General features: G+C 38.2%; 1 protein-coding gene across 5 annotated transcripts in view; it reads left to right on the forward strand.

The window, feature by feature from the left end:
- FNDC3A (fibronectin type III domain containing 3A) overlaps nt 1–13,809 on the forward strand; it is a 121,893-nt gene that overhangs the window by 36,503 nt on the left and 71,581 nt on the right. For 3 of the 5 annotated variants that reach the window (XM_075046227.1, XM_075046231.1, XM_075046228.1), the window contains one exon: nt 5,566–5,641. The exons of 1 other annotated variant lie outside the window; for it this stretch is intronic. In XM_075046227.1, coding sequence (XP_074902328.1) covers nt 5,566–5,641 — 76 coding nt within the window. Of the gene's footprint in view, nt 1–5,565; nt 5,642–6,492; nt 6,501–13,809 lie in introns of those variants that run through there. One more of the 5 variants, XM_075046229.1, reaches the window with a different exon arrangement.

The raw sequence follows: 13,809 nt of genomic DNA on the forward strand, positions 1-13,809 counted from the left end.
AGCTGAAATTATTGTTAAATTATCATTATATCTGTTGATAGTAGTATGTCCAAGTCAATGTTGCATGTCTCTGTAGGATGTGTTCATACTACGTAAGCTACAATAAAATTATATTTTAATTTCGAATTCTTTGGGGAGAAAAATACTATGAAACAGTTTATATATAACTATTGTATTCTAAGACTGTCTTTATCATGTAAGACCAGCTCAAATTGTGATTTAAGGTAAAGAATGGATTTTCAAAGCTAATTAAGAGGCTGTCCCTTAACTAGTCCTTCAAAAAGGCAAAATGTTGTAATGCTTCTTCAGGCTACTGTTAGGAATTGTTTATATATTAGTAATTTCAGTGTGCTCAAGAATGTTCCCAGAGACTGAGGCTAAGTGTCATGGAACAAGTCAGTTCTAGTAAACCATCTTTTCTTCCATAAAGAGTGTCTGTGTGCAAACTGTCTGGTAAGAGTGGTCTCAGGAATAGTTTCCAGTATTGCGTGGGAGAAGATGGTTGGCATCATCCCGTGTTGTGCTCAAGACTACTATAACATTGTTCATCATCGCAGGTGACTGTTTCGGCAGCTGGGAATGTTCTGAAGCACTGGTAACTTGCTAATAGAGGTGTGGGTTTAGGTACCACTGACATAGTCAAGGGGATGAAGCAGTTCTCCTAGGAGGGATTAGAAACCCTCAGTTTGCAGAGACTGGGGACAAGGTGGGGGAAATCGCCAATGCTTAAAAAATATTGAAGGAGGTGGATGAAATTTACTCAGAACTGCTGTTCAGGAAATCCTATAGCACAGAAACTAGGGAGCATTTAACTAGTAGGAGATGGTTTTAAAACGTCTAGAAAGTGAACTTCAGGAACTTGCTGCCATAGAAGGTTGTGGAGGTGATTCAAAGTGTAAGCGAACTTGAAGAGTTCAGGCAAACTCATAGACAATAACAGAGATGGACTGCAGAAGGTGGCCTGGCTCACTTGCTCTCCTTAAACAGCATCTCAATTGATATATTGGAGACAAAGTACTGGGCTAGATGGACTGCTGACCCAGACGATGAGGACATTTCTTATGTTCTTATGTGGCTGCTGCTGCCTGAGTTTAAATGGCAATTTTAGGAAAAACATTGAGCTTTGTAATCCAAGGCATGATTCAGCTTTGTTAGGATGCTGGTCTTTGCCAATCCGGGCTATGTATCTTGAACTGACAGTGGATGGGCAGCAAAGTAAATGTTTTGACATCAGGAAAAAAGCCAAGAATTCCATGCTAAGAAGGGGGTTTAATGAATACTATTCCTTTTTGCAAAGCCTTTCTATGTTTTTAAGATGGATTTTGCTTTTAATACTGCCCTAAGAAGAAACCTCTATAATCCATATCTATTTAATTAAACTACTACAAAGCTTAGTATGTTGTTCATTTGATCTGAATTTATCTTCTAAAATCTCTGTTGTTGAATAAATTAAGTACCATTGAAAAGTATGACATTTCACTGATAAAATTCTGATAGTCTTTGGCAACTGATGCTTCAGGTATTTCAAACTTTAGCCATTAGGCTGTTCATTTTGTTTTATTTATGTAAGAACTGTTTTTAGCATAAGTGTGTAGCTGCACTCTTGTATTGTCAACTTGTATGCTAATCTCTGGAAAGATATTCTGTACTGTTTTTCATCAGGAACTGTGCTGAGGTCATGTGGATCATCATTAAATAACTGTTTAAAGGAAACAATTTATAGTCCCAGTGGAAATGACACAAAACTAGTTGTTGATCTAATACTCCCATTTCTTAATAGCAATGCCTTGGCATGTTTTGAACTTGAGGCAGAAATATGTTGAGTCAAAGTTGTGTTAGCATTGAGAAATTACACTTTTAAATTTTATTAGGTTCTGTTATAGTTGGTTATGCTTTAGAAGTGCTCGTAGGCTTCTAGAGCCTGTATCAAGGCCTCAGTGTCTTAAGTTCGCATTATTTTGTTTAGCTTGTGAAGTCATTAATTAGTGTTTTGTTGATTTAGATGATTTAGAAAGAGAAATGGCATTTGAAAAGTGGCTGTGTTAAAGGTGCCTCCCACTGAGACTGGCACATCACAAATGAGTTTTTTCAGATTATCATAGTTATCTTAGAGGAGCAGGCAATGGAAATCTGGATAGAATAATGCACGTTAGCCTTTGGATAGCAGAGCTTTAGATGCTCTGAGTAAAGCAACAGGATTTGTTACAAAAAGATTGAGGCATGGGAAGAGATGCCAAACCATCAGATTTTTCCAAAGCTTTTCACTTAGTTCAAGCTAACATGAATGTTTTGCCCAGAGGAGGAAGGAGATCACGGTCTAGAATATTCAGTGTGAAAGACAAGAGCCTGATATTAGGGTTCGTGAAGCAGCGTGTTGGACAATGAGATGTGCAAATCTGCACAAAGCCACCTAGAATGAGATGAAAGAGCTATAAATACTAAGCAACCTGTGGATTTTGTTTGCCTAACACATGATGCTGTGAAAGATCTGTGTTAATTTCTCTAAAGGAAAAGGTTTCTTGCATACTTGATTATGTGCCGCAGACTCTTATTAGATAAGAGGGAATCCCTGTAAGTGATTATCTTTGGCAATTTCTTTTCTGACCAGAAAGGTATCAGTCTCTCTTTCTCTGTGCATAGCTTTAATTTTTCTTATTTCAGATTGCATCTACTGAGGTGGTAAGTGTCAAAAATGTCCTTCTCAAAGCAGTGATTACTCCATGGGGTTCAGCAGTGTTAAGGCTGGTCCAGCAACCAGTGCTGGTCACGTTGACACACGTTACCCCAACACAAAGACTTTTGAAGCCAGGAGTTCTTGAAACTTATGAAATTACTTCAGCCCTGATTCGGGCTCTGTTTTGGCACACTTGGCAACAAATACAGCCTATCTTGGAACAGTCGTAAAATACAAATGCAAATGCACAACATAAAAGCAAGGCTGAAAGTGGGAGCCAGTGAAATAAATAACACAGTCAGACATCAAGTTGACTAATAGTCCATTGACAAAAAGGCTCTATTTCCTTTTCCTGGGAACTGAGTACCTAATTAAGCCGCGTTAAGTTGGCGAGTCTCCCCACCCTTTTGAGTGGAAGTCAGGTGTCCTCAGAAGTGTGGAAATGTGATGACATCCTTAGTGTCAAAGTGGTGCTGGACCCCATCAGGAGACCTGTTGCCTTGTGGCACAGCCGCTGCTGAACAGTTCCCCCCTCTCGCTGTGTTACGCCGTGGCTGGTGTCTTGAGCCTTTACCTTCTCAGGCTAGTTGTGAAGTGAACAACAGAGATTCTCACACCAGAGAAACCGCCATAAAAGAAGATCAGGATGCACAGGGCCCGCTTGCTGCAGTTGGGCCAGTACGTGTATTCCCATGCTCACATCCACTGTGCCAGCTGGAACCTCCAGTTCGGATGTCCCGCAGCAGAGGTCTGGAGGAAGAAAACCAGCAGGTTCCCAAGGCAACATTATTACCCAGGTTACCAACCTCAGGCACTCACACAAAAAAAGGGGGAACAATGCAGGAATACCAGTCATCTCCTATTCCCTGTTACTTTAAAAGCAGGAATCAAGGGATTTATACTAGCCGTTGCCCTAAAACTCGAGGGCTTTGCAGATTTTATGCTTCTCGTAGCTCATACATAGAGGAATATTGAGCTGAAAATTGCAGATTGACATGTCAGCTGCAGTCAGAATGGCTCCTACCAGGAGTTTGGACATACTAAGTCAGCCAAAAGACTTAGGCAAATGTGGTTATCCAGCCTACACATAAGAGATGGAAAGATGTTCTCATGTACTCCTGCGAAGCTTTTAGGTACTTTTATTCCAGTCTAAATTTCAAGCTAAAACTTTCAGTTGTAGCAGAGAGGGGTAAGTAAATTAATGAAATATGTCTTCAAAAAGTTACGCCTGCTTGGGAAGTCTGAAAAAGAAATTTTAAGAACTCATCTACTCATATTTCTCTCCTTTGTCACGTTCTGAAGGTGATAGCCAGTTGTTAAAATGCTACCTTCATACACTTTACAATAAATTCTGGAAATACAATATTTTCTGAAGACCTGTAAGTCTTATTTGAAGTTCATGTCTAAAACCCTCTTGTTTCTAAGTTTAAGTTATATTATGAATGCTAACTCTTCCTGAATTTTATATTCAGACACACTTTAGAAGATCTGGAAAATTTGTTAGCATGATAAAATGTAAATAGTGATATAGTTCATTGGTTTTTGTCAAAGAGCCTAAAGCTTCTGGACACATCTTTCTCCAGCAACAACACTGTACCACGTGAAACAACTTAAAGTAGTATTTTTAAGCTCAAAACTTAGCTAAATTGGTATTGAATCACATGGCCTAAGTTTGAAAATGTGAGTATCCGTCATATCTCATCAAAGTTGCAGGTATGTTAGGGTAGAATTTGCCATCTTTTCATTAACTTGTAAAGTTGCTCTACCAGCAGGGGAGGAATTTGTATGATTTCTGCCTTTTCCTCACCCTTTCCTTTCTCTCTGGTATTCCTAAAATGAGTAACACTCAAGTTTCCTGTTTTCCTTTTTTTGTAAACAAGACCAATTTTATTTTCTTTTAGCAATTTAACAGAGTAAACTTTTGGCCATAATACTGAAGAGTTGTGTATATAAAGATTTGTGTCTCTCCAGTTCATGCCAGGAGGAGGACATACACTCTTATTTAGACACGTGCAAGCGTGACTGAAGAAAGATGTGTCCAGAAAGGAAATTATGAAATGCACCTGCTCTTCTGGGTTTTTTTCCTTTTGTTCATAATTTTTAGCTAGGTTCTTCATGGTTACAAGCTTTTTTTTCCTCACAGAAAGGCAGGTTTCAAATGAGAATACAGAAGTCTAAAATGGTAACGGGCTTCTGCTTTGGTACACGTCAGGCTTCCTCTGTTTATTTTGGCTGATAAATGTGCTTTGCTATCAATTCTGCATTGCATGGGTTTACAAAATTAGGATAAACAGCTTTCCACAAATATAACTATACATACTGCTTCATGCTGTGCATCTGGGGTACTTACTTTGTCATGACTTCTAATACTGTTTTATCATCAATGAATGTACAAACATGCTTGGATCATGTAAAGAAGGAAATGACACAATATTTCCCTAATGTTGAAAACTGTTTGCCAAGTGGTTATGATGAAAATTCAAACACTAGGAATCCTAGGCTTCCTTCTGAAACTTTATGTAATGGTTTGATTAATGTTGAAATTAATGTAATTTGTTAAAATAATTTAAGCTGTATAAAGAGCTTTTTAATTAATTATACTAAGCCATCGAGAAAATAAAATTTGTACAGGTACTGTTTTACTCAGTTGTTATTCTCTCCTTGGTTCTCTGAAAAATGTTTGTTTAAAAATATCTGTACTTGTTCTTGCTCTTATCTCTTTTTCTCTGTGGGATGAAGGCAGCAAGCAGTGTGAAGTGAAAAATAATATATTTACTAACCAGAAAAAAAAATTGTTTTTTCCCAGTAAAACTTTCTTTTTTATTTTGCAATTATCAGACTTCTGTATCATATTCCTGTGTAATGGTTGTAAACACTCTTTTATTTTTAAGGTTATTCTTGTGCAAGTTAATCCAGGGGAAGCATTTACAATAAGAAGAGAAGATGGACAGTTTCAGTGCATTACAGGTAAAGCTAATAAATTCATTTTAATATTTCCTGAGTCTGCATCAGGATAAATGAAAGGCACTTTGTGGTGTTAAAAGTAAAAGACTGACAGAAATTATTTTAAATACAAGAGCCATTTAAAGACCTAAAAGATTAGGTTCTAAGGATCATTTGATTTAGATTTCTCTAACATAAACAAAGTACTTTTTCTTATATTAGATGAAATTAAATTTCTTGGGGGGGCGGGAACACGACATTTTCAGTTTGCAAAGCAAACAGGGAAGTGCTGTGGTAGCAACTTTTGACTAACCTAATTTATTACATAGACCTCAGATTAAAAGCTACAGTTGCTAATTTGGTTTGAGTTTATTTTTTTATTCTTTGCTGTCATGTGGACATTGTTTGCCTGTCCCCACAGTAGCTGTCTGTTATCCCACTAATAGTTTTTCATTATCTCTAGGGGCCTAATTGTGTCCTTTCTGAGTTGTAGCAAGTGCAGCTTCAAAACACAAATGCTTTGTCTAAGTGTAGCATCCCTGTATGCAGTGGTCAGTTTCGATGTTGTTTCATATTCTGAATGAAAATAGCCACCAGTTAAGCCTATCTACAGCTGCAAGAAACAAGCAATCAGATGTTGTTGCTATTTAGAATACCACTTTACTGTGTTATAAGAGAGTATCTACAGATTCTGCTATCAGGTCACTTTTTTGCTGGTTATCTTCTGGGCCAATGAATCCTACCCCCCCCCCCCCCCCTTTTTTTTTTCTTTCTTTTCTCTCTCGGATGTTGGCCCAGCTTCAACAGATACTGTTCCGGGAAGTTGAAGCAAGTATTTTCCGGCTCTTTTCCTCACTTTCTCCAGTCTGAGAAGAGATGAAAGGTCTGGTTTCCAGTGTCATAGACAGATCCTTTGGCTACAAAATAACTGATTAAAAAGAGACTTTGGATTGTAATTAAGTTTATAGCGACAATTCTTAAAGTTTACATGTCCATTAGCACCATTTTTCAAAACTTGTGCTGGTTGCGTAGTATTGTTGCTGCCTTTGAGCCACAAATGAATCAGTGTTGCAGCTCACAGTTCTATAGGGCTTATTTGAAACACGGCTGTGTAATAGCTACTTGGCAATATTTGAGGGGAACATAGTGATTTTTTTTGTCTTGCAATTTAAGTTAAAGAACAGATAAAATGTATTTTACTTCTCTTGCACAAAATACTGAAGAGAGTGGCATGCATTGCATTTTTGGTTTTAATTTTGACTTATCAGATGGGCTTAGTGGAGGGGGGGAATGAATTGACGCTTTCCTTGCATGATCATCTTGAAAGCAGGAAGTGTGTGATGAACTGCAAAAATATTGAGATCATATCTTTATAGATACAGTTCTACCCTTTCATGGTACAGCTTTTATCCTTGCCTGGTCCGTCTTGCTTTCCGAGTAGTCTGCTCACTATTGTGATTTGATTCAGTTGCTGATTTCTTCATGCTTTAAATATGAAAGTGAGCGTGAGCAGTTATTAGACAATTGTTGCTGGGTCTCACTAAGTCTAAGCTCAGGTACGGTTTTTACAACTTTCCTAAAAAGTGGCACTGGTCATCTCAGAACACACATCCCAAATCAGTTCCAGAGCTTTTGCAAACCTCCTGTCATATAGACATTCTCCTTGTCCTTCCCCCTTCCAGGACGTGAAAGTATGGCTTACAGTTGGTAGTAAAACAGAGGGCACAGAGGTTTTTCATATCTGTACATTCACTAATCTTAGAACAGAAGCTGAGTTGCACATGATCTTATGTATGTTGCTTTTCTGATCTATTCTTGCCACTCCTGAGACATTTCTGTGTTTCATGAGTGCTATGCCAACAGATCTTTCTGCTTTTTGGCTTGTTGGGTCTGTCTGGCTTAAAGAAGAAATTCCTTTAGTAATTGATGCTGTACCTTTTTCGTTGTATGCATTGCAACTAATGAGCAATGTCTACTTTCCTGTTTTCTGTGTATGGATTTGTATAAAGTGAACCATTTCAGATGATGCACACTGCGGAAAGTAATTTGGTATTGGTGGTCCTTTTTGCTGTGCCACAACTTCTCAAACATAGTTTGCCCTTGACTTGGCTACAAAATGGATGGCCAGTCTGCAAAACAGGTTATAGCCACAGGAGACTACTGCGTTGACTCTAAAGAAAGCAAGCTTGCATCAGTTCCCTGTTATATTCTTCAGTGCATGCACTCAGCTATTAGGTCAAATCAGTTAAAGATGTGGAAATACATAATGAGTATAGTTTGGAGGAAACCTTATAAATGTGCAGAGATGCTTATTTTTAAAAAAGGCACGAAGAAAGCAAAGATGGCTGAAATTCAGTGGAGATGCAGTCAGTGGGAAGTTACTTTAGTCATTATAATTTTTCCTAATACTTTTTTCCAGTCTCAGTTTTTCCTTTAAATGTTTACCCATCTTTATATTCTTTTCTGACTGTATTGACTTAAAAGCCTCTGCAAAGAATGCATACTCAGCTTTTTCTGTGAGGTACTATGTAAAAAGAGGTACTATTACATATGTTTAAAATGTGTATCTGTATACTACTTTGCAAAACCACAGCATGTATTGCCCACAGAAAAATTGTAATTATATACCACAAATATATTGCATATTGCGATTAATATGTTTTTGTCTTATATGACACTTGGAATCCACCCGGAGGCAAAGCATTAGTATAAACAAAGATTTTTCATGAAATGGACTTAATACTTTATTACAGGCATTCCCTTATCCCTTTCAAAATGACCCTTGTAAAGCTTACATGCATAATTCACAAGAGTTAGTTATTTGTGATAGAATGGTAAGTGACCACCAAACAAATCTCTCTTCCGATGTTTGCTTTCTAAAATGAACTGGTTCTGAGAACTTAATTTACTTCATATTTTGTGGGATGTTCAATATTCTACAAATAACAAGGACTTCAGTTCAATGTTGACCATAGTATAATTTTTTTTTAAGGAACAGAAAATTTTCAAGTACTATTTTTCTAAGCCTGTATTCTAATTTATATTTAGCAAAATGGTGATTAGCAAATATGTTGTCTCTTTGGAGTAAAGTCTTACCAAAAGATATCCAAGGAGAAAGAGAAATAATTTGGGCTTACAAAGGGTAGTTAAGAATTTGGAATGTTACATATTGACCAAAGATGAAAACGATAAAATGTAAATTCAGGTTCTTGCAAGGCAATTTGCATGGGCATATGTTTAAATTGAAATTATGTATGTATAATACTAAAATGAAAGAATGGAAGTTGATAAGTAGCGAGCTGCTTCTGGATGGATCCCCAGTAGAAGTGCAGATACAGTAGGTTGGGTGATTTGGTAAGTCGCTTTTCCTTGGATAATTCTAGATGTCTCTTGTGCTTTATTGCTCGTCAATGCACCTTGAGATTGCTCTGTCTGCTGAAGTCAATGTGGGTTGTTTATAAATCTGACCATAATGTTAATTGTATTTTCTTGCATCATATCCCTGTCTGTTGGAAACATTGAGATGCTCCATCAATCTTTGTACTGCTCTTGTCATAGTTATTTTATTTGTAAAGAGAACTATCCTTACTTTGGATACTCTATACATAGGGTAAAACTTCTCAACCTGAAAACAAGGAGAGACAGTGTCTCTACAGGAAAAATGAGAGGTGTGAGTGAAGTGACTATTTTAGAGCTGTCCTTGAATCAATGAAGCAATGAAAACTTAAAGCACCAATTAATGGAGAAGCACACTGTGCTTTTTCTGTGAGCTAAGCTTCTGAAGAAAATGCTGCATTTATACCCAGGTCTCTGTGCCGACTTACCATATGTTTGCTGGTATAACTCTGACTGTTTTGGAAGTATGGTAAGTGAGAAGGGGCTTCTTAACGTGGGCTGCTTCTATGGCAGTTAAGATTGGGTGAAAAGGCTCTTAAGATTATTTGCTGGTTTGAAACCTCTTAAGGGTGGCAAAAGAGCAGTGATGGTTAAGGGACCTTTCCTCCTTGGTGAATCTCATTGCTTTATTTTGGCAGAGTTTTGATGACTTAAAATAATTTGTGTATTTTATTCTTTGTGTCTTACATTTATATTTCTGTAAAATAAGAAGCATGGTTGCTTTATATTTCTGTATTTATCAATCTTGGATCTTAGTTGCTTTTCTGTTATATGTATTTTGACTTAAATACAGCTTCAAATGAGCACTTCTGTGTGCTAGTGGCCATTTTTCTGATTTTATAAAACTTTTTTTGGCTGCCTACTGGTTTGTCTGATAGCGATGACTTCTGCCCCTTCTTGAAGCAACTTCAATTTAAACCATTTGTCAGTCTCTTTACTTTCCAAAGAAACTGTGTTTTTCTTGCTGGATAGATAGGAAGATATCTGTCTGGGTATCCATGTGTTAGACCAAAATGTTTATTTTTCAGAAGAGCTCTTTTAAATCTATGAAACTGTTCTCACATATACTCAGACTTCTGTGGAAACTTTTCTTAAGCCAAAATTTTCTTCTGTTAGTGAAATAATCAGCTACATTACAGTGATTGAGAAAACCAGGTTTGAAATGTATGAATGGGCTCTCTTTGTAGAATTGAATTACTGCAGATCACTCATTCATGAATTCTTCGTATTGCAGAATAAATGAATGAAGATGACTCATCTTGAGCACATTTTGTAACAGTCCCAAGTTACAGCTAAGGGCTATTAAATGTTACTTGACATAATAAGAGAGACCATGTTCTATATGTCTCTGCAAAGGAAAATTGCCATTTTTATAATAAATTAAGAAAATCTATGTAAATTAGAATGAGTCATAAATACTTCATGCTTTGAAATGAAATGAAGTATCGGGATTAAGGTTAGTCTCTGAGATAAAAGTTCAGCAATCTTAACCTTGGGGTTTTTTCTCTTTAAAATAAGGAATAAAATACTTCTGAAAAGTGTTTTCAAGGAAGTCAAGAAGAAAAGATCATCACATCAATTCTGAGACTACAGCAGTGAAACACAAACTTTAGTTCATTCTGAGATTAACTTCAGCTTTGCAACAGCAAACCTGCCCATTACCCAGGATATTGTGTGAATAAAACTGTTATAGAATCATAGAATGGTTTGGGTTGGAAGGGACCTTCAAAGACCATCTAGTCCAACCCCCTGCCATGGACAAGGGCCATCTTTCACTAGATCAGGTTGCCCCATCCAACCTGGCCTTGAACGCTGCCAGGGATGGGGCATCCACAACTTCTCTGGGCAACCGGTGCCAGTGCCTCACCACCCTCATCATAACAAATTTCTTTCTTACATCCGATCTGAACCTACCCTTTCTCAGCTTAAAAGTGTTGCCCCTTGTCCTGTCACAACAGGTCCTGGTAAAAAGTCTCTCTCAGTCTTTCTTATAAGTCCCCTTTATATATTTAAAGACTGCAATAAGGTCTCCCCGGAGCCTTCTCTTCTCCAGGCTGAACAACCCCAAGTCTTTCAGCCTTTCTCCATAGCAGAGGTGTTCCACCCCTCTGATGGTTTTCGTGTCCCCCCCTCCGGACCCGCTCCAACAGGTCCATGTCTGTCCTGCGCTGAGGACCCCAGAGCTGGACGCAGGACCGCAGGTGGGCTCTCACCCGATGGGAGCAGAGGGGCAGAATCCCCTCCCTCGACCTGCTGCCCACGCTGCTGGGGATGCAGCCCAGGACACGGTTGGCTTTCTGGCACATTGCTGCCTCACGTCTAGTTTTTCATCCACCAGTACCCACAAGTCCTCCTCTGCAGGACTGCTTTCAATCTATTGCTTGCTGTTATCTGCTGCCAGCTGTCATGCAGGTTTGGTTGTTTTCAGGTAGTGTTAGAGCAACCAAGCTGAACGTTTTAAAATCCAAATGCAACTGCTATTTAAGTACGTTTAAACCAAAAAGAACCCTAGATTTATTTTGTTCTCAGTAACATCTGGTCCTTTGGTGTTGAGTTTTATTTCAAACTCATTTATTAATACTGGAGGTGGTTAAAGACCTGTCATAAATGCTGTACGAGTTGCCGCAAGCCCCTCAGAAGGGACTTGGCTAGTTGTTAATGGTCATTGGAAGATGATTCTTTCTCGAGAAGACCACAGCTTATCAAATCCTAAACCCACTGTTCTAAGTGGAGGACGTGTGCACTGTCGTTCTGTGGTGATTTTAGAATGTACTAGGGTACCTGGCACTGCATTAGTGATCCCATATGTTGGCTTTAAGGGTGACATCACCTCTAGAAATACCGTATCTTGTTTGTTAAATTACTTGGTATCCATCTTGGAGCACTGGGCAAAGTTTAGGACTGAAAGAATAATTATTTAAATACATAGATCCGTTGTAATGGAACAAACTAGCAAAACCAATAAAGCACTGTTAACAAGAATTCTCTTCTTGACCATCTCTAGTTTTCTAGGTAGCTTGAGAGTCTGGATAATGAACCCTTACAAGTAAACCCAGATGTGCATACAAAGTTTTTAGTGCTCTAGTTTTCCTGCTCCCATTAAGAACAGCTTACTGGAGCCACCCAGAGAAGCTGCTCTGGGTTATCTTTTCTTTCTGTAGCCCAAGAAGAAAATAATTCTTCATCCTTGTTTCCATTTACCTGTTTCTCATTTCTAAATACTGAAATGTTACACAATGACATGTGTAAGTTTATTTGCTTTCCTTTTTGTCTTCAGAGATGCTCTACAGTTTTTCTCCACTGTAGCCTTCTGAAGGCACACATGCAAGGTTTTATACATCAGTTTATTTAAAAAACAAAAAAACAACCCCCAAAAACACCACCGAAACCCCACCCTAAATGGTAAATCATTTCAGTTGTCTTATCCCTTCCTTCTGTGTGAGTGCTGCAGAGGACTAAACATGATATGTAAGGCTGAAACTGGATGTGGATACTTAGATTAACATCACCTACACAGGAATTTTAGGATCTCTGTCAGAAGTATTTGGAGGGCCTTTGTAAAAGGCATTGAGGAAAGCTAAGACAACTGAAAGTATGAGGTCACAGCAAGTTACAGTCACTTGAAGCCACTTAACTCTTGGTTGAGGATGTCCATGTAGAGTTTCAGAGCTGAGTCTAGTTGTAGCTTAACTTTAAAGCACCTCTGTTTGGAAATGACCTTCAATAAATACATTTTAAAATAGTTTTATAGATGTTTGTATTTCCAGGTACCTACAGTCAAACTAAAAATAATAACAACATTGGTATTGGTCAGCTATGCAGGAGTAGTTGGATGGAGATACAGCAAATACCTTTCTGATACAGTAAAGAAATAATGATGGATTTAAGCCCTCACTGTAGTGTATGTAGAATGCTCATGTATTGGCTTTGACACATGGGAGAAATCTAGTCCGTAATTCAGGTACTGTTGGCAGGTAAAACTTGCCTGTAAGCCCTGTTGCTGCAGCTTTTCTAGTACTACTGCTAGTATAGTGCTGAATTAAAGCTAGCTCGGGTACGTCTACTTGATTCTGTAGTCCTGTTTGCAATAGGGCAGAGGCAGTCTTCGCTCTTTTCAGGACCATTTCTCAAACTTGTTTTACTAACTCAGCAAAATTTGCGAAGTAGTGCAAAACAAGGTCATTCACCTGACCAGAATTAACCGTAGCAATCCAGAAGTCTGTTGTTTAGATCTGGCTCTTTCTGCTCTGAGAGTGGCCATGAGAATTAGCCTCATAACGGGCTCCCTCAGCCTTCTCTGGGAGCTGCCTGACCTTCTCTCTGTGAAGTCTGATAACTGACCAGGTCTTGGTGGTCCCAGTCTCCTCTGGCCCTTAAAGAGGTAGTCAGGGATGATAGAAGAAGCTGTTGCTGGAAAAGCGTACTTTATCATGCCGCTTTTCTGCCAGAGCAGCTCACATTACTGTTGTGTGCACTTTGTTAGGATTATAAATACTAGATTTCTAAAACATGCTATTCCCAGAATAAACTAAACTTGGCGAAAGTTTCATAAAAAAAGCAAACTAGACCTGTTTTATCACCTTCTGCAGCAACAAATTAAAAAAAAAAAACAACAAACAGATTAAAAGGGAAATGCATTAATTCAGATCTCTTTCACAATGTTGGCTGTAGTGTGTTTTACGGAGAATAATTTTTCTGTCATTGATTTCTGTTAAAAATGTGTTAAATAGATCTAATATCTTTATATGGACAAAACGACTAACACTTTTGCCTTGGTTTTCTCCTCATTCTTCTAT

The sequence above is a fragment of the Buteo buteo genome, chromosome 14, assembly GCF_964188355.1.
Source record: "Buteo buteo chromosome 14, bButBut1.hap1.1, whole genome shotgun sequence".
In the NCBI taxonomy this organism is placed as follows: Eukaryota; Metazoa; Chordata; class Aves; order Accipitriformes; family Accipitridae; genus Buteo; species Buteo buteo.